This window comes from Apiospora kogelbergensis (assembly GCF_038363985.1).
Source record: "Apiospora kogelbergensis strain CBS 113332 chromosome Unknown utg000002l_segment0_segment0, whole genome shotgun sequence".
NCBI lineage: Eukaryota > Fungi > Ascomycota > Sordariomycetes > Amphisphaeriales > Apiosporaceae > Apiospora > Apiospora kogelbergensis.
Genome location: NW_027117419.1, coordinates 548,524 through 564,482, shown reverse-complemented (window position 1 = coordinate 564,482; position 15,959 = coordinate 548,524). Strand labels below are relative to the sequence as shown.

At 54.5% G+C, this 15,959-nt stretch overlaps 7 protein-coding genes across 7 annotated transcripts; 4 read left to right on the top strand and 3 right to left on the bottom strand.

The window, feature by feature from the left end:
• Nucleotides 1–587: 587 nt before the first annotated feature.
• PG998_003054 (uncharacterized protein) lies at nucleotides 588–1,598 on the top strand (the record flags this gene model as incomplete). Its single annotated transcript, XM_066869872.1, has 1 exon — nucleotides 588–1,598. One exon carries the CDS (start codon nucleotides 588–590, stop codon nucleotides 1,596–1,598), a length of 1,011 nt encoding a protein of 336 aa, XP_066733622.1.
• A 539-nt stretch (nucleotides 1,599–2,137) lies between these two features.
• PG998_003053 (uncharacterized protein) lies at nucleotides 2,138–2,904 on the top strand (the record flags this gene model as incomplete). Its single annotated transcript, XM_066869871.1, has 3 exons — nucleotides 2,138–2,287; nucleotides 2,356–2,488; nucleotides 2,558–2,904. The coding sequence occupies 3 exons, from the start codon at nucleotides 2,138–2,140 to the stop codon at nucleotides 2,902–2,904; spliced, it is 630 nt and encodes a 209-aa protein (XP_066733621.1).
• Nucleotides 2,905–3,164: 260 nt separating this feature from the next.
• PG998_003052 (uncharacterized protein) lies at nucleotides 3,165–3,419 on the top strand (the record flags this gene model as incomplete). Its single annotated transcript, XM_066869870.1, has 1 exon — nucleotides 3,165–3,419. One exon carries the CDS (start codon nucleotides 3,165–3,167, stop codon nucleotides 3,417–3,419), a length of 255 nt encoding a protein of 84 aa, XP_066733620.1.
• Nucleotides 3,420–3,423: 4 nt separating this feature from the next.
• Nucleotides 3,424–4,039, bottom strand: PG998_003051 (uncharacterized protein; the record flags this gene model as incomplete). The annotated part of the gene is given in 2 exon segments (XM_066869869.1): nucleotides 3,424–3,510; nucleotides 3,521–4,039. 2 exon segments carry the CDS (start codon nucleotides 4,037–4,039, stop codon nucleotides 3,424–3,426), a joined length of 606 nt encoding a protein of 201 aa, XP_066733619.1.
• A 678-nt stretch (nucleotides 4,040–4,717) lies between these two features.
• PG998_003050 (Heterokaryon incompatibility protein) lies at nucleotides 4,718–7,890 on the bottom strand (the record flags this gene model as incomplete). Its single annotated transcript, XM_066869868.1, has 4 exons — nucleotides 4,718–5,042; nucleotides 5,113–5,368; nucleotides 5,604–7,743; nucleotides 7,831–7,890. The coding sequence occupies 4 exons, from the start codon at nucleotides 7,888–7,890 to the stop codon at nucleotides 4,718–4,720; spliced, it is 2,781 nt and encodes a 926-aa protein (XP_066733618.1).
• Nucleotides 7,891–10,057: 2,167 nt separating this feature from the next.
• Nucleotides 10,058–11,460, top strand: PG998_003049 (uncharacterized protein; the record flags this gene model as incomplete). Its single annotated transcript, XM_066869867.1, has 6 exons — nucleotides 10,058–10,153; nucleotides 10,224–10,558; nucleotides 10,668–10,793; nucleotides 10,861–10,911; nucleotides 10,968–11,034; nucleotides 11,110–11,460. 6 exons carry the CDS (start codon nucleotides 10,058–10,060, stop codon nucleotides 11,458–11,460), a joined length of 1,026 nt encoding a protein of 341 aa, XP_066733617.1.
• Nucleotides 11,461–12,598: 1,138 nt separating this feature from the next.
• On the bottom strand, nucleotides 12,599–12,820 carry PG998_003048 (uncharacterized protein; the record flags this gene model as incomplete). Its single annotated transcript, XM_066869866.1, has 1 exon — nucleotides 12,599–12,820. The coding sequence occupies one exon, from the start codon at nucleotides 12,818–12,820 to the stop codon at nucleotides 12,599–12,601; it is 222 nt and encodes a 73-aa protein (XP_066733616.1).
• Nucleotides 12,821–15,959: the final 3,139 nt, after the last annotated feature.

The window sequence follows — 15,959 nt, the reverse complement described above, 5'->3', positions numbered from 1 at the left end:
AAAAGTACGACTCGCTCCGGATCGGCATCTGGGCAGTAGCATTACTAAATAGTAATACTTCCATACTAGTCCCGGAGCTGTATCTGTGCCCGGGAGGTGCGCATCGGGATTTGGTCCCTGGCGAGGATCGCGGAGTTGGGAGCCTGGTTTCACCTTTTGATATGAACACCAGTCAAATCAGCCACCACTCTGTGAGGGAAAGCAAGTAGATCGACGAGAGACGATACAAACCCAGACCAGAGGAAAACGACCAGAAAGGGCTACGGCTCTACGCCTATCTGTAGATAGTTAACAACTGCATCGACCTCAGTCCGGTCCTGTATCAGTACGCCGAGAGATGGCACAATTTGAAGTGCCTTATTGCCGTTATGGAGCGATAGAAGGGAGAGTCTGAAGCTGATTACACCAAACGAAAGGAGATGATTATGTAACATCTCTCTAGGAGCAATAGGCTGAGAATGGCTCTTTCGGAGATCTTCTACCGGGGTGAGATCGCAGCTGATTTAGCAGTCTGGGATGGAATGGACGCGAGTAGCATACATGCAAGGGCATACCTGAATACCTACCGCGTGGAGGGGAATGCAGAGATGTGGGAACTCGTAGCAGTAGTATTCTATGCCATCCTGCAATATCTACATGGTCTCGGGACCCGCCACTCAATTGGTGTGGTCAACAGCATCTGGCAGTCCATCCACGAGGACACCGTCCCTGACAAGCCCCTCGATTGGGAAAAGATGGGCGGCCTCCCGGACGTCGTCGGCGATGAGCTCTTCTCCCATCCCGATGTTCTCCAGACACCTTTCGAGACACTTCAACTAGACAAAATCCACCAAGTGTGGCTTGTGGACAGAATTATGCGGGAAGGGGTGCTCTGGTATGGGGAATACAACCGCTCGACTCTACACAATAGCCAGGCTCGATCTGAACCAGAGCCGGAGCTTCCTGCCGAATCGCCTGTTGACGGGAACCGAGAAAATCCAAGAGAATCGCACGAAAGCCACAATTCAAACGCTTCAGAAGGAGAGGATTCTAAGACGAAAATCCCCAACACGATTATCGGCCGACAGCACATGAGACGATCCTTCGCCACCTTAATCAGTTTATACAAGGGTGCGGGTAGTACAGGTACAGCCTTCCCTGAAATGATGGCCTCGGGGAATTTAACCGCCTTTGCCATGGCCGTTGCGTGGGGCACCTTGGACCCGGAAGCGGATGACGCGCGGGTAGACCGGCTCGTGTCCGTCTTCGATGTGGATGGGCCCTGCACAGTGGCCACGGCGTTCAACCCCGACTGGGAGGTTCTGCCGCACCCCGCGTGCAGGAGCATGAGCGTCTGCTGGATGGTCGAACCAATACAGGACGGTGATGTCGTTGCCGCCGAAGAAAACCCGGCGCAGTCCATGTCCCGAGGAGGAGGAGGAAGGAAGGGCAAGGAACCTGAGCGCCTAGGTATCATCTCAGAGTCGTGCTCTGAATCAGCAGACGGTCGATCCGAGGCTAGCTCGAGCGGTGAAAAGCCCACCTTTCGTGTTCTGAACAAGGTTCGCGGCATGTGGGAAATCATGGATATGGCCTGGCAGGAATATTGGTTCACTTAATGCGTAAGAACTACCCATATTCGACACTTAAGTTGGGGGCTAATAGACACCACATCGCATCTTCAACATAGTCTCCATATCGCTGTCCATCACCTCTACTATATCGCAACTGCCGTAGCACCGCGTATCTGCCTGCATAAGTAGCTAAGCGCCATCATGATCGTTTCCAGGTTGTCGGCGTCCTTTTCCGGGGTAGCGTGCCGGATGCGGGATGGCGCCGAGATGACTGTGGGCTGTTTTCCTGCTCTAATACGACCACAATGCGCGGGTTGCTGACTCACGGACCTGACACGAAGTGCTAAAAGCTCAGCTCCTGCTAGTGCTTACTCTGTTGGCCTTCGCATCAGATCATCGTGACCCCCTGAAATGAAACTTGCGGCACAGCAGTTGAATGAATAAGAGTCGTCTCTCGCCATGTTTAACTTCTAGAACAACACTTAATTATTTGCTCAATTTTGCATTTCTTCGCCATCATTCAGTCACTCGCTATCATCAATCGCTTTTCGCTCACATTCGTTTAATAACCCCATATCATCATCATGGTCCAACTAGCTACATCGTCCGTGGTCCTCCTCGCGACTGTCCTCGGCGCCCACCTCGCCGCCGCGGGTGACTTCCCACCCCAATTTAAGTCCGAGGACGACTGGCAGAAGAGCCTCGATAAACATAACAAGGACGCAGACTGTGACGTGAGCCTCCCATCTTCCTCGCCACTTGAGTGCGTATCCCAGCTAATCAACGCGTTCCACGAGAGCAGAATGGTTGCTTCTTTCCCGAATTCACCAACAAGTGCAATTCAGATAACCCTGCCTGCATGTGCACGCTTAAGCCGGAGCGCGAGCGGTACTTCTGCTGCTTGGCCAAGAAATGCGACACCAATGTCTTGCCCGGTAAGTCTTTTCCCCGCTTGGCTTGTATGTCGCGTAGCATTTTCTTTCCGATCTAATGGGGTTCTACAGATTCTATCGAGAGACAAGTAACGAACTGTAATGCATGGAACAAGCCCATCCCCACCGAATTCGACACCGAAGCAGTGTGTGGGATCAAGAAGCCGGCTGCTTCGTCTTCCAGTGCCGCGCCCGCATCAACAGCTTCCACAGCTTCCGCCGCGTCGTCTTCGACGGCGACCAAGGCTTCAGAGTCTTCTGCCACGGCTGCGACCACCCCGTCGGGATCAGCCACCAAGACAGGACTAGAGACCCCCGCGGCGTCATCTTCTACTCCTCCTAACAGCGGCGCCTTGCAGGTTAAGAGCATCTGGGGCGGCGCTGCTGTTTTGCTTACTGCTTTCGGGTTCTTGATCTAAACGGTCCCGCAATGTTGAGGACGACAGAAGGTGACGGATAATGTTCTAATGCCAGGCTAATAATAATAATGCAAACCGTTCCGAGTCCATCCATCTTCTAATCTTATGTAAATATCACCATTTCTTATTGGGTACTGCGGCGCTTCTTTGCAGCTATTATCGAATATGTGTAGTTGGGGAATTACACAATCATAACCCTGACCACAGGTTTTTATCAAATAATATAAAAAGGCTGGAGTTTCAAGACAACCCGTGCCACCATGACCTACCCTCAAGCTCAAAAGAAACCTCTCCCCCGAAGACGCCTCGCTCCGCCGACTCTGTCCGACATCCACCGGGAAAAACGGCATGTTTTCTTCCGACGGCCTCCCGACGCGGACGATGTCATCAGCGAGCAACTGTCCTCCTCCCTCGGTAGTAGGGAAGACAGCCGCAGGCTAGACATGGAAAAGGACAGCGACGAGCGCCCGCTTTGGGGCGGTGTCGAACCCCCGTCGTCGCAGCAGGTGTGGTAGCAGGTCATTGCTGGTCCGACAGTTGCCGGAGCGTGTCTAATTTCCGCAGCACCCGCCCGCTAATACTGTTACAAACATTGAGCTGTGGATTCTGGGCTTACGGTTGTGTTATAGGACGGTATATGTCGCCGACGTCCGGATAGCCGTGCTGCAATCGAACGCGGGTGGGGAATGCCTTTGTAGAGGCCGTCTAAGTGGTGCCAAACTCTCTTGAGACCAGTGACTTGGGCGTTGTTTTGCAGGTGCCAACGGATGTCCACGATCTTTTGGCCGATGAGTTTGATCCCACGGCTCTGGGTTTTCACCTTGGCCTCGGTTTCTGCAATGGCCTTCTTGGCTGTGTCGATGTTGCGGATGTGGTTGGTCAGCTTGTCTTTGGCGCGTGCAAGCTTCTCTTCCATCTTCTTAATGGCGGCCTCCTGCTTGGCTTGATCGTCCTTTGACTTCGCGAGGCTGGACTTGAGTGCGTCCAGATCTTCCATTGTCACCAACTGGGCCTCGATTGCCTTCTTGAACTCCTTCTTTGTGGCTTTCATCTGAGCCTGGAATGAATAGCCCGGAGTTTCTTGAACTCCATCCGACATTCCATCCGACTCTGAGTCGGTGGGCTGGTGCTCCATATCGAATATTTAATAATGGGAGTGACAATGAGACTTGGGGTTTGGGGATACGGTGATGATGTAAGAAAGGATGTGATTGCTAGACTGGTCGGAAGTGATTTGATGTGAAATTGATTCCGATCGTTGATCCAAAAGCCGAGCAACTAAATATGACGCGGTACAAGGTAAACACTGTTTTGTTGCTGTTCAAAAACAGCTCTTCCCCTATTCCTTCCCTTACACACCCCTAGGATCAGATGGACTTGAACACTAAAGGCCTGTAAGCGCCTGATACAATAGCGCACTGACTGCCAAATAGCGTGAGTAGAGCCTATCTGTTTCCTCTACCACAGTTGGCCGTAGTAGTCATTCCCGCCTGTCCTTTGGACTTATACTGGCGCGTCGAGGTCATTCCCGGGTGTGGCTCTCATGGAATTGAAAGTAGAGATGGAATCAGCGAGTTTCTTTATAAAGAGGCCAGGGGTACTAAGGAATATATCATTATTCATTATGATCGTCAGACCCTACCATTCGATACCGTGCCTCTCGTTACCCAAATCACAGCTCACATAAAGCGGGCGCCGTGTGATTCTAGAGAACCTAGGTTATTCATCAGGCCAATGCAGAACGGGGCCCTCATCGTCAGCTGTAGACAGAATGAAACAAGGGGATCCTCCCATGATTCAACCGCCGTCAAGCCTAGCCAAGCTTGATCTCGTCCCAGACCGCATCGCGAAACGCCGCCCGGAACACCTTGCCGACGGCCACCCGCTCCCAGAGCGCGCGCTCGCGGTTCCGCTCCACCAGCATGACGTAGTACAGGTCCCACTCGCTCTCCTCGCGCTCCTTGGGTATGTAGTAGTTCCACGTCGGGCACTCGTCCACGGTCAGGCTGCGGGCGTCCGAGAGCGCGATGAACATGACCAGCGCCGCCGCGCCGTCGTCGGGGCCGCCAGTGCCCGCGTGGAGGAAGCGGCTCGGCAGCGCGATGGAGCCGCACCAGTCGCCCGACTTGTCGACGACGCTGTGGTGGCACAGCTCGCCCGGAGGCGAGGCCGGCGGCGCGGCGGGTCACGAGCAGCTCCGTCCGCCACGTCCAGAATTGCAGGATGGGTGTGGCGTGGATGTCGCCCCCGTCCTCGGGCGCGGAGAAGGGGCCGCGGATGATGCTGAAGGGGTTGTCGGGCAGGATCCCGGTGAAGTTGGTGGCGTTGAGCTTCTCCATACCGGCCCGTATCGGCCGGCCGTAGCTGTCTTCAGTGGCCCCGGAGTTGTCCGCGGTGGTTGGCTCGCCGTCGTTGTCATCGATTTCTTCGCTCCAGTAAGAATCCTCTTCGGCATGGTGCTCCCCTCAGACATGTAGGGCGCAGGTGCTACAATGGCTTCTGCGATGTCATTGGGGCGCTTGCTGACCGGGGGACGCCTCAATTTTGAAGGCTGTTGATGCTGCTCTTCTAGGTCCACTTCTTCATAATAGCCCGACGGCAGGCGCTGCAGATAGACCGAGTTTGTCTGCCGCGACCAACTATGCTCAGGTCTCTGGCGGCTGGTGCGAGTGGCTGTTTGAGGTTGATAATGTGTTGACGGCGGGGGAGGCGGGGGCGGAGGGGTCGGAAACGGCGGAGGCCCGGCGGCGGCGGAGGATATTCAGCTGATGGGGGCCGGTAATTTTCGGTAGCCGGAGGCGGAGGGGGTGAATATTGTTGAACATATTGTCGAACAGGTCCTGAAGGTGGGAGTTGCGAAGAGGCATGATTGGTCTGGATCTCCCAGTCCCTTCTTCCCGCGTAGCCCCTCCACCGCGATTCTGTGCTTCTATCTTCCAGGAGGTGTTCCATGTCCCATAGGGGTCGTAGGTTCCCTTCGTAGTCCCTGACGTACCAGCGGATCCATGTGTGATCCCTTAGCCACTCTTGAACATTCGAAACACACCCATCGGTCATGTTCGAGGCATAATCAGCCTTGCCTCCCATCCATCCGCTCCATGACCAGCTCGGGAACTCCTTGCCGCCGTAGTCGTCATCTTCTTTCTTGCATTTACAATTTCCTGTCTCATCCTGTGAGCACGACAGTGCATTGGATTTATGCTGCGACTTCTGCCTTCTCCGGTCCAGTTGCTTGCATGGCATCCACAAAAGGGCCAGATCAAAGTGTGAGGAAGGCAAGCCATAGAACAAGGGTGCGTTAAACTGCTTCTGGAGAATCCACGAAGTGCCTCGGAAGGCCGCCAGGATATCCTTGGGTTTCGTGAGGTTCCGCCCTGTGTACAGCGGCACACACTTCATATAAAACCAAAACGCTCGGCGCGGTAGCTCGCCCAAGGTGCGGAGGGGCGAGTTCGTCCAGTCCAAAGACCATCCGTTGATGCCGCCGTCGGTGAATATGTGTTGCGATATGACGGTCGAGCGGCACTGGAAGAACAACTGGCCCTCGGCAAAAATAAGGCACCGGCGCGAGAGAAGCCGCTCTTGAAACGTCCACCCACGCTTATACCAAATGGAATCCTCAATCACGGCTTCAGGGGGTTTGGATACCAACAATCGCACATTCGGAAGACACTCTGTTGTCAATGGCGGCAAGTCGGCAGTCTCGGCAGACCGAAGCGTCCCTCTCACCTCTTCCGTAGTCATTCCATGGCTGGAAGGGAAGTCGAGCTTGGAGCCAGGAGCAGGCGAGGGTGCCCTTTTCCGCGGAAGCATCATATGATTAATCGAGACGATGGGAGGGGACGAAGTTGTTGCTGTGCGTTTATGCTGGCTGATGGGTGAGGTAGGATGCAGCGTGTGGCTGATCGCTCGTAAGCCCATGTCCACATCGCCGTCGGCCGCACAAATAGTGAAGTGCGCATTCCCGTACACCAAGTGCATCGCCTTGGCGTTCAGCTCCCAGGAGCTCGTGCTGTCTTGGACAATGCATAGCGAGTCGATCCAAATGTACCGCTCGCCAAGCCGGGCCACCAAGAGGATTGCTTCCTGGATCGTCCGCGGGAGCCTCTCCCAGGCACTCTCGAGGCCGCCGTGTTGGATTCGAATCATCACGTTTGCCCGTGTGGTGGTGTATGCTTTGCCGTTCAGGGGGTTCTTTCCCCAGACGTAGCTCAGGGCCACATAACGCTCTGGCTTCCCGTTGACGACGGGCAGGGCCTTGAGCTGCATGTCAAGGACGTCGACGACGCCAAAGAAGGTGCTCCGAATGAGCTTCTTGAAATCATGGCTCGTCGCATGCGTCTCTGTGCACTTAGATCCGTGTTGATCAACGCAGAGGTCGATCCAGCTTTTCATCAGCGCCTGCTTCTCCTTGTTCTCCAAGAGCCCACGGCCGAGGAAATGAGAGTCGATGGCGTTGGCGGTGTAAGCGTCAGAATTGATTCTCCGGGAGCTCTTCGGGGCAACGAGCACCAGGTACACACTCTCTTGTTTTCCGTCGGTCTCCCTCCAGGAGAGGCGTATTCGTCTGGTGCGATTGACGATGCGATCTCCCTCGGTTATCTGGCGGCCGTCCACCTCCCAGGTCAAATATAACGGTGCATCTGTGCTCACCCTAATTCCGCTGTAGCGTTGTACTGCTCGGTACGCAAGATCGCAGAAGCTACAGGCGCTACAACGCTTCTTGACTTGCTCCAAACATGAAAAGATTCTCTTTGAATCCCCAGAGTTCAAAGCTATCGAGTTACTCTGCCCGAACTTTGAGCTGCCGATTATGAATTTATGGACGCCCAGATCCAACTGTTGGCATGTTGTGCAGAGCTGGTTGATATCGTTCAGTGTGGTTGGCCTTGATAGAAATGGCACATGGAGCTGATAGCGACTTACCTGGGTCCCTCCAAGTTCATCCGTAATCGTCGTCGCGCTGCCGATTTCAGATTCGCTCATTTTGTCCCTGTTTAAAAATCGTAGAATTGGGGTTCGAGACCTTTTGATAGTGGATCTTACAGGGCAGTCATGATAGTTGATAAAACTAGGACAATAGGCGATGTCAAGCTCAAACACCCCTCCTTTTTGGGAGACCTCCGACGTGGTTGGGCTGAAAGCGGCCTTGGTGCATGTGACTTTTCAGCTGCAAGCCACAAAACAGGCAACCTTACAGTACCGCTTACTTAGCCACCTCACTGCCCTCATATTCAAAATGGCAACTTGCGTTGACGAACGAATTCAACTTCTCGAACAGCGAATTCTTGCTTCAATGCGTATTGCCAGACAGGAAAGCCCGTGTCTCCTGAAGTTTTAGAAGGAACCACTTGGTATCCATACTTTGCGAACCCTTGGCGATCTGATAACATTCCCGCTGGGGTCAATAGAGCAGGCTCTCAGTCGGCTTTGGTAGAAGCTTCGATTGCCGTTCCCGGATATCGACAATTGGACGCAAGCCATGATAGGTCTATGGAAGTGTGTTGGTATATTCTGGTATTTATAATTTCATCTCATCTGCCACCGAGCCATACCGATCGCTCAACCCCCATCAATCGCACGTACCTGCGGCTGAGCGCCAGTGTGCCACCCCGAGTGACACCAAGGCACGTGTCTATTGAGTTGATAGCTTGACATGGAAACGGAAAAAGAAGAGCAAGCTTCAACAAGGGGTACTTGACAAGAGTCGTCTCCTGGCAGGTCTTATCTCAAAGTGATCATCCACACACAACTCTTTTCGCGTCTGTATGTATAGTGCATGTTGCATTATACAATATGTATACCTATAAAAAGAGCGTGGTCCGGGAAGGGGGAAGCACATTTCCGGAGAGTGCTGAACTCGATACTAATATCATTATTCTCGTTCTGGTTGCATGCTTTTGATATCGAGACTCTACTTGTCATGAGCCTCCTGCGACAGCTATGTGTCTGGCTCAGCCTCGATTCGTTGCTGGGAAAGAGCACCACCTTCACCCAAACAGAGCTGTTTGACGTCTTAATAGGGCAGGTTTTAGCTGACAGTTGTCAGTTTCAGGCATTAGCGTGTCCTAGAAAGGAAAAAACAACTTCGAAATCTGATCTACTTGAAACAAGGTTGTGGTTTCTGGGGCTGGCATCCTCGTTGTCGGATGGCTCATAACATCAGACGGTTTGGAACACGCACCGCGTTCGTCGGAGGACGGACGCCGGGACAGCCCGTCAATTGCTTCCCGAATAGTGTTTTTCATTAGATGTTATACCTCTCGATTTGTGTCCGACACTCTTCATTGGGATGACCTAGATTGTTTCTGGATGTTGGTGATGACTAGCCGTTAAGAACAGAGTTTGCCAGGGATCGCGGCAGTCACTGATTGACCCACCCAGAGCCGCAACCGCCAAGACGACGACGACGAGACTAGCAGACCGTTTTCTATCGTTCCTGTCTTTCGTGAGAGGAGGCATTAACGACGAAGTATTCCAACGACGCTGATAGGTTCCGGCAGGCCACGATCTGGAAACCAAGATCTAGATGCAGCCTGAAACGTGCAGTCGGTCTCGGCCAGGCCACCCCCGTCGACGGTCTAGGGCGCCCAGAGTGGCTGTGCTCACGATGAAACCCGGCTTATCGCACGTCGATCCCCGCTCCCCGGGTTATCAGATCGACTGCGAAGCTTCGTCCTCAAAGTCTTGTGTTGGGAACCCTGCCGCGCATCTCTGCTCAATCCAACGGCATGGGGGTCCGCGGCTGTGCTGACGCGCATGCCTGTCAAAACCAATCCTGTTTTCACGATGCTGCGGTGCTTGATTCCGATGGAGCTGTGGGTAGTTGGTTACATCAGACGTGTTGGAGAACCGATGTCCTGACATCCTGGGGCTGTCCACGAGTGTAACGGGGTTGTTTGGGTGCCTTCCTCTAGTTATATATACCCAAGTATAAGATCTCGACACCTTCTATAATTTCTCTCATCACCATTTAACATCAACACCGATCTTCAGGGCTCTTCTTTTCTTTCTATCAAGTGGCCGGCCGCTCTTTGTATTATTTATCAAACATATTTAGTGTCCACCGGTCTTAGCACTCAACACAGACACAGGTCTTCTTCGAGCATTCTACCAAATTTCCGACCGTTTCCTGCTTCGCCTTTCATCCACCATGCACGCCCCCTCCGTCGCTCAGGTCCTCGCCTGTGGCCTGGCCACCACGGCCGCCTTCCAGCTTCCCAACTCAGCCTTCTCCCGCCGCGGCGCAGTATGTCTACCCTTCTTCGCCCATATGTCCCCTCCGCGTTCATACGCGATAGCTAACCATCCTATCCTAGATTGCCATTGTCGCCCTCGCTGCCCCTGCGGCCGCCCTCCCAGCCGGTGCCTCCGCCAAAGCCTCTAGTGCGGCGGCCGCCGCACCTGCGAAATCCTCTGGCGCTGCAAAGGCCTCGGGCGCTGCGAGTGCCGCCCCTGCCAAAGCCTCCGGCGCCACGCCCGCGAAAGCGTCTGGTGCTGCCGGTGCCGCACCCCTGCGAAAGCGTCTGGCGCCGCTCCTCCTCCTCCTCCCCCGGCTGCCAGTGGTGCTGCACCCCCACCACCTCCCGCTGGCGGTGCTGCTCCCCCGCCTCCTCCCGCCGGTGGCGCGGCACCTCCTCCTCCCCTGCCGGTGGTGCGCCGCCGCCTCCCCCGCCTGCTGCCGCTGCTGGTGGTGCTGCTCCTCCCCCCCGCCACCCGCTAAAGCCTCCGGTGCTGCCGCTCCCCTCCGCCACCCGCCAAAGCGTCGGGTGCTGCTGCTCCCCTCCGCCACCCGCCAAAGCATCCGGCGCTGCCGGTGCCGCTCCTCCGGCTAAAGCGTCTGGCGCGGCGGCTGCTGCACCTCCTGCCAAAGCGGCCCCGTCTGGAGCGTAAGTACTAATCGACCACATCTCCCCTTGTTTTCATATGTCTTCTTCGTACTGACATTGGCGATAGCGCCGCCGCCGCCGCGCCCCCTGCTGCCAAAGGCGCTGCCGTTGCCGGAACGTAAGTACTCGCTCTTTCTCGTTTATCTCGTGCAACTCGTACTGATATGTCTATAGTGCTGGCGCCGCCGGTGCTGCCCCTGGTGGTAAAGGCAAGGCAGCCGCTGCTGCTGTTGGAAAAGCCGTAAGTGGCCCCCCTCCTTACTGACCAATGGTACCCCTGATTCTCTTTATGTGCCGACGCTAATTTCTTGTGCAGGCCGCCGCTGCTCCCGCCGCTGGTGCTGCCCCCGCTGCCGGCGCTGCCGCTCCTCCTGCTCCGCCTGCCGGTGGTGCTGCCCCCCTGCTCCTCCCGCTGGCGGCGCCGCTCCTCCCCCTCCTCCGGCCGCGAGCGGAGCCGCCGCTGCTGCTCCCCCGGCGGCCAAAGTTGCCCGTCGCCGCTCCTACCACTAACTGGGCCACGACGACGACGACGGTGTCCGACAGCGCCGACTTCGCGATCCCCAGCGGCTTTCTGTCCGATGGGGCGTCGTCACACCAGCTCAGCCGTCAACGAGCGTGCTTGGCTTACGTGCTTCTTCTTTCTTTGGCCCATGCGTGCTTCTTCTAGCTTGTAGCTGGGAGCACAGGTTACGATTTATACCCATCACTCGTTCCTCGACCTCTCTTGTCTTCTTCTCACAGTCTTTTCCCCTCCTTGTACGATCGATGCCTTTTTGGGGGTCCCGGTGAGAGGACCTCGACAGTGTACTTTTGCAAAACTAGATAGATCCGGAGCGCTTTCGGGGCTTGGACGCGATACATATTGATTGACTGTTTACCTTTCTCATCGCGTAGATCGTGTGTCTCCTGAACTTTGCTTGACATGGTGTGCTTCAGTTCAAGTCTTTCTTTCTTTCTGCTGGACGAAAGAGCCTACGGAAACATATGACCAATCAGCCGGTGGACTGCTCTGCTGGCAGCTTGTATAGAGTTGTCACAGTTTTACCGGCTTGGCGCTCGGGAAGGCTGGCTAATTATTCCGGATACAACGCTGTACAAAGCTCTGGCTCGGAACCTCAGCCGGAGCCATGCTAGATGAGGGTAATCTCCTGATCATCAGTTACACGGTGATGTACTGCATCAGTAAAACCTCTACTCATAAGCTAGGGAGAGCCCAAGTCGATCACTCATACAGTCAGACGGCATGGCGAAGTTCGAACAAACACATAGAGAGAAGCTCAAGTTGCACAGTTGAAAAGCAATCGGGTAACAATGTACAGCTGAAGCAGGGTATAAATTCGTAACTCCAAGTAACAGCAAGGACCGTCGAGAAATGTACGAGTTATATGAGATATCATAGCCTTTCCTCCGCTGCAACCGATGGTGACCAACTCACCCCTTTTGGCCTCTTTCGCTTGAATCAATGTAACCCGTAAAAAAGTCGTTGCACGCTTTGTCTAGTCGTCGAAGTGTGACATCCAGGACACGTCGTAAAACTCTATAGCCCGGAGAGAGAAGAAATAAGTTGTTTCCGTCATTAAAAAAAGGATCACATCTATGATCATCAGACCATAGGTGCCGTAGAAGAAGTGAAGTGAAGTGTGTGTTTGTTTGTTTGTTTGGTTTGGTTTGGTTTGTCCAGGTGAGGGGGATCCGATGCCCAGGGTCGAGTCTGTGGCTCGAACATGGACTTAGTGTGTCCTGCCCCAACGTCCCGCAGGGGAGATTGTGACGATGAATCAGCATCTAGCGTCGAGTCGGGACGCCTATTTGGGAACGGGCAGGCTGACGGGGTAGCTCCTCAGCGTGCGCCGGATGGGGTGGTGGAGGACCGTGGCGTTGGTCGAGTTGCCCGGGAACGTGCCGTTGATGGGGCTGAGGGTGCCGTTCTGGGAGGGCAGGGTGCCGTTGTAGACAGGGAAGGGGGAGGCGACCACGGCGTAGACCATGGCGAAGACGGCCAGGATGGTGAGGGTGAAGCGAGACATGGTGGCTGCTTGAGTGTTTTCTTCTTCTGTTTTCTGTTGGAACTGGGAAAAGCGACAGGCGTAAAAGTAGGGCGGATGAGAAATGAGGGTGAGACTGGCGGCGACCTTGATCAAAAAGACGTAAAGACTGTACGGAGAGAGATAACAAGCTGGAGAGACCAGATATATAGACGACGAAAAGAGCGTGGCCGACGTGCCAGATTCTTATATACCAGTCGCATATACCCACACATGGGGATCGGCACTTGTCAAGCGTGGCCGCCAAGGGGGATGCATGCAGTGCATCTCGAATGGTCTAGCAGCCCGAGTCAATATCGAGGCGTCGTCATCTTGGGGTGATGGCAAAAAAGATGACCAAGGAAAAGGCAGCCCACTACTCCGTGGGCGTCTCCTGCCCCGTCTGGGCAACGGAGACCGAGTCTTGTCGAAGAGGAAAGTCTTGATCTGCGCTAGCAGGTGCATAGGGCGGGTCTCTCTGCCCGGGTATAGTTGAGTTAATAGTGCTGTTGCGGCAAGGCTACCTTGAACTTTAGCGTGCGGGTACAGATAAACGAACAGGGGGTAGCTGACTCGACCCTCCCAGCCCCTAACCAGCCCGCCGGCCATGGCGCTCTGGCACCGCCAGGGCTCGGGGTCTGATAGGTGCGGCCTCGCCAAGCTAACGATAAAGTTGAGACGGATCGGCAACTGGCCAAGTGGTTCGTCCCTTGTCTTGGTGAATAACTCCGTAGGAGAAAAGAAAGTGCTGACGATTGTCCCCTTTTTTTCTTTCGTCCTCACCCTACCTAGCTCTATCATTCGTACGACGGTCGGTGAGTAGACATTGAGTGTCGAAATATGTCACGCCATTATGCTTTGCGCGTACCGACCCAGACCAGCGACTCGATAGCAAACGTGTGCTACCATTGAGCGATTATTGATCCGAAAAAGCAGGGTGTTCTTGGCACTGCTACTCTTCGATATGATTCTGGTGGCATTGGTAGGTCTTGACTGGATGCATGCGGTCGCGGCAGAATAGGATGGATGCAGGTTCATCAACGCGGCTCATGCGAAGTGCCGGGCCATTGGTTCGTTTGCATGCGGGCAGACGGTAGCTTGGTCCTAATCGGGAGCGCTCTCTCGCTATCTATCCCGTCTCTTTTCTTTCTCGATGCGAGTCTCTCTATGGGAGAGAAGAAAAAGAAAAACGTTCCGAAGCGGAAGGCGCTCGGCGCACCCATGTGTTTGGGCTTTACATAGGTCAACTGCCAGTCCAGTGTCGGCGACTCGTTATCTCTAACGCCACCTGGCGGCGATTCAAGTTGGACAAACCACTTCGACGAGTCGCGACGCTTATGCAAGTGTCGGCGATGGCGTCTCTCTGGCCGTCGCACCATGGCAATGAGAAGATAACGGAGACGACATCGGGGGAGTAAGTAAGCCCGATCTGCTCGGCTGTTCTCAATATGAAGCTCGAAGTATGAGTGGTGGAAAAGCCCATGGCGTTCAGGAACGGATTGCATATGGTGTGTCGCGTCAATAAGGCTTGGCTTGGTGACTGGTGTTGGGATCGACCGGTGATTTGGTCGCCATTGGAAGGCGTCCCGAAGAGCCAACCGTCACTGCACTAGCCAGCCGTTTCAGATATGCGAGCCGCAAGCACTCAAAGCACTGGATAGGGTGTTGGACTTTCCTTGCTTCCAGGCTCTTGCCCAACTAAGAAGTAAGCCCCCTACCCCCGGTCAGTACGGCCAAAAGCCCGGTGTAACCTCGAATCTGTCTCCTCCGGGTGCAGGCTTGAGAACAAGCTAGCGAGCCCACCACCCCCAAACTGCCGACGACGTTGATCTTAGCCTCTTGGGGGTGCAGCCTTCTTATTACCGTATATTGCAATTTCCTCAACCGTCGATTCAACAATGTCGGCGCCTGCGCATGATAGAATACCATCCATCTCTGGCCTGTTAAGTGCATGCATGCGTGCAGCCCGGCGACTCACTCGTTGGGTAGCGGTCGCTTCTCGAATGCTCGCTACCTGCCGAATCGCTCGCGGATCGGTTGAACGGGCCTGGCAACTGGAATCGGTAAGCCGTCCTTATCGCGCATGGTATATGTGGCAGTCGCTTGCAGGTTGTGGTTATCGAAGTGCTATTGATATCCAATGCTGCAGCATCTTTAGCAATCGGGGCGGGTTCCCCGAACAAGAATAATCACCATCGTACAAGATTCCGGCTGCGATGCGCGGCTCCAGCAGACACAATCCGCAGTGACGAAGACGCCCATATTTGCTGGGCATGGGTGATGAAAACTCGGACCCTGCCTAGCCCCAGAGATCTGCGTCGTCATGTAGATCTCGATATACAGGTGCGGCATCTTCCGGGATTTCAATTATCCAGAGGCCGACGACGTAAGCAGCAGCGGGTTCTCGACAATGAGTAGCCACTTCATCATCTCTGTATCTCTCTCCCTTTTGATGGAATTGAATTGATTTAGACCTTGCACCCCTTTTCCCCGGACTTGTCCGTATTCATTTCTTCTGGAAGACAGGAAAGTGTTGCCGTGAAAGAAAGAGAGCGGGGATCCGAGAGGCCTCAAAAAAAAGCAAGGAAACCACTGGCAAGCCGCTTGTTGATCGACAGCTGAATGAAATTGAGGCTTCCAGGATCTCCAAGGGGAAATTCAGTATCCCGTACCAGGTGGGCAGCAAAGATAAATCTGGATTCGATCGAGCACATCTGGTGAGAATCTCGACTGCAAACCGGTCAAGCTCTGAATTCAAAGCTGGTACGGAGAAACTCTCCACTGATTCCCAGCGGTAAGGATGCGTTTAAGGTTTAGCTACGGCAGCTGTGTTGGGGTGGCTGTGCAGCGTTGCGGCGGTGCAAAGAGAACGCAACCACCGAAAGTTGGGACGTGTTTGATCGATCTTCAGCTAGGCTGCCGTGTCTGTTTCTACCAAGATAATCACATCGATCAAACGCCATTGCTGCTATCGGTCGTATTCCATGTCATTTACGTGCTCACCACGCTATGTTGATTCTCGCGAACCACGTTGTTGCCGTGAGTCAAGTTTGGGGGCGGCCAAGCTACGCTAAGCCCGCAATGCAGTGAAGTGGCACAGCGCCTGGGGGGCGCCTGGCGCTGGCGCTTACTGCCTGGAGAG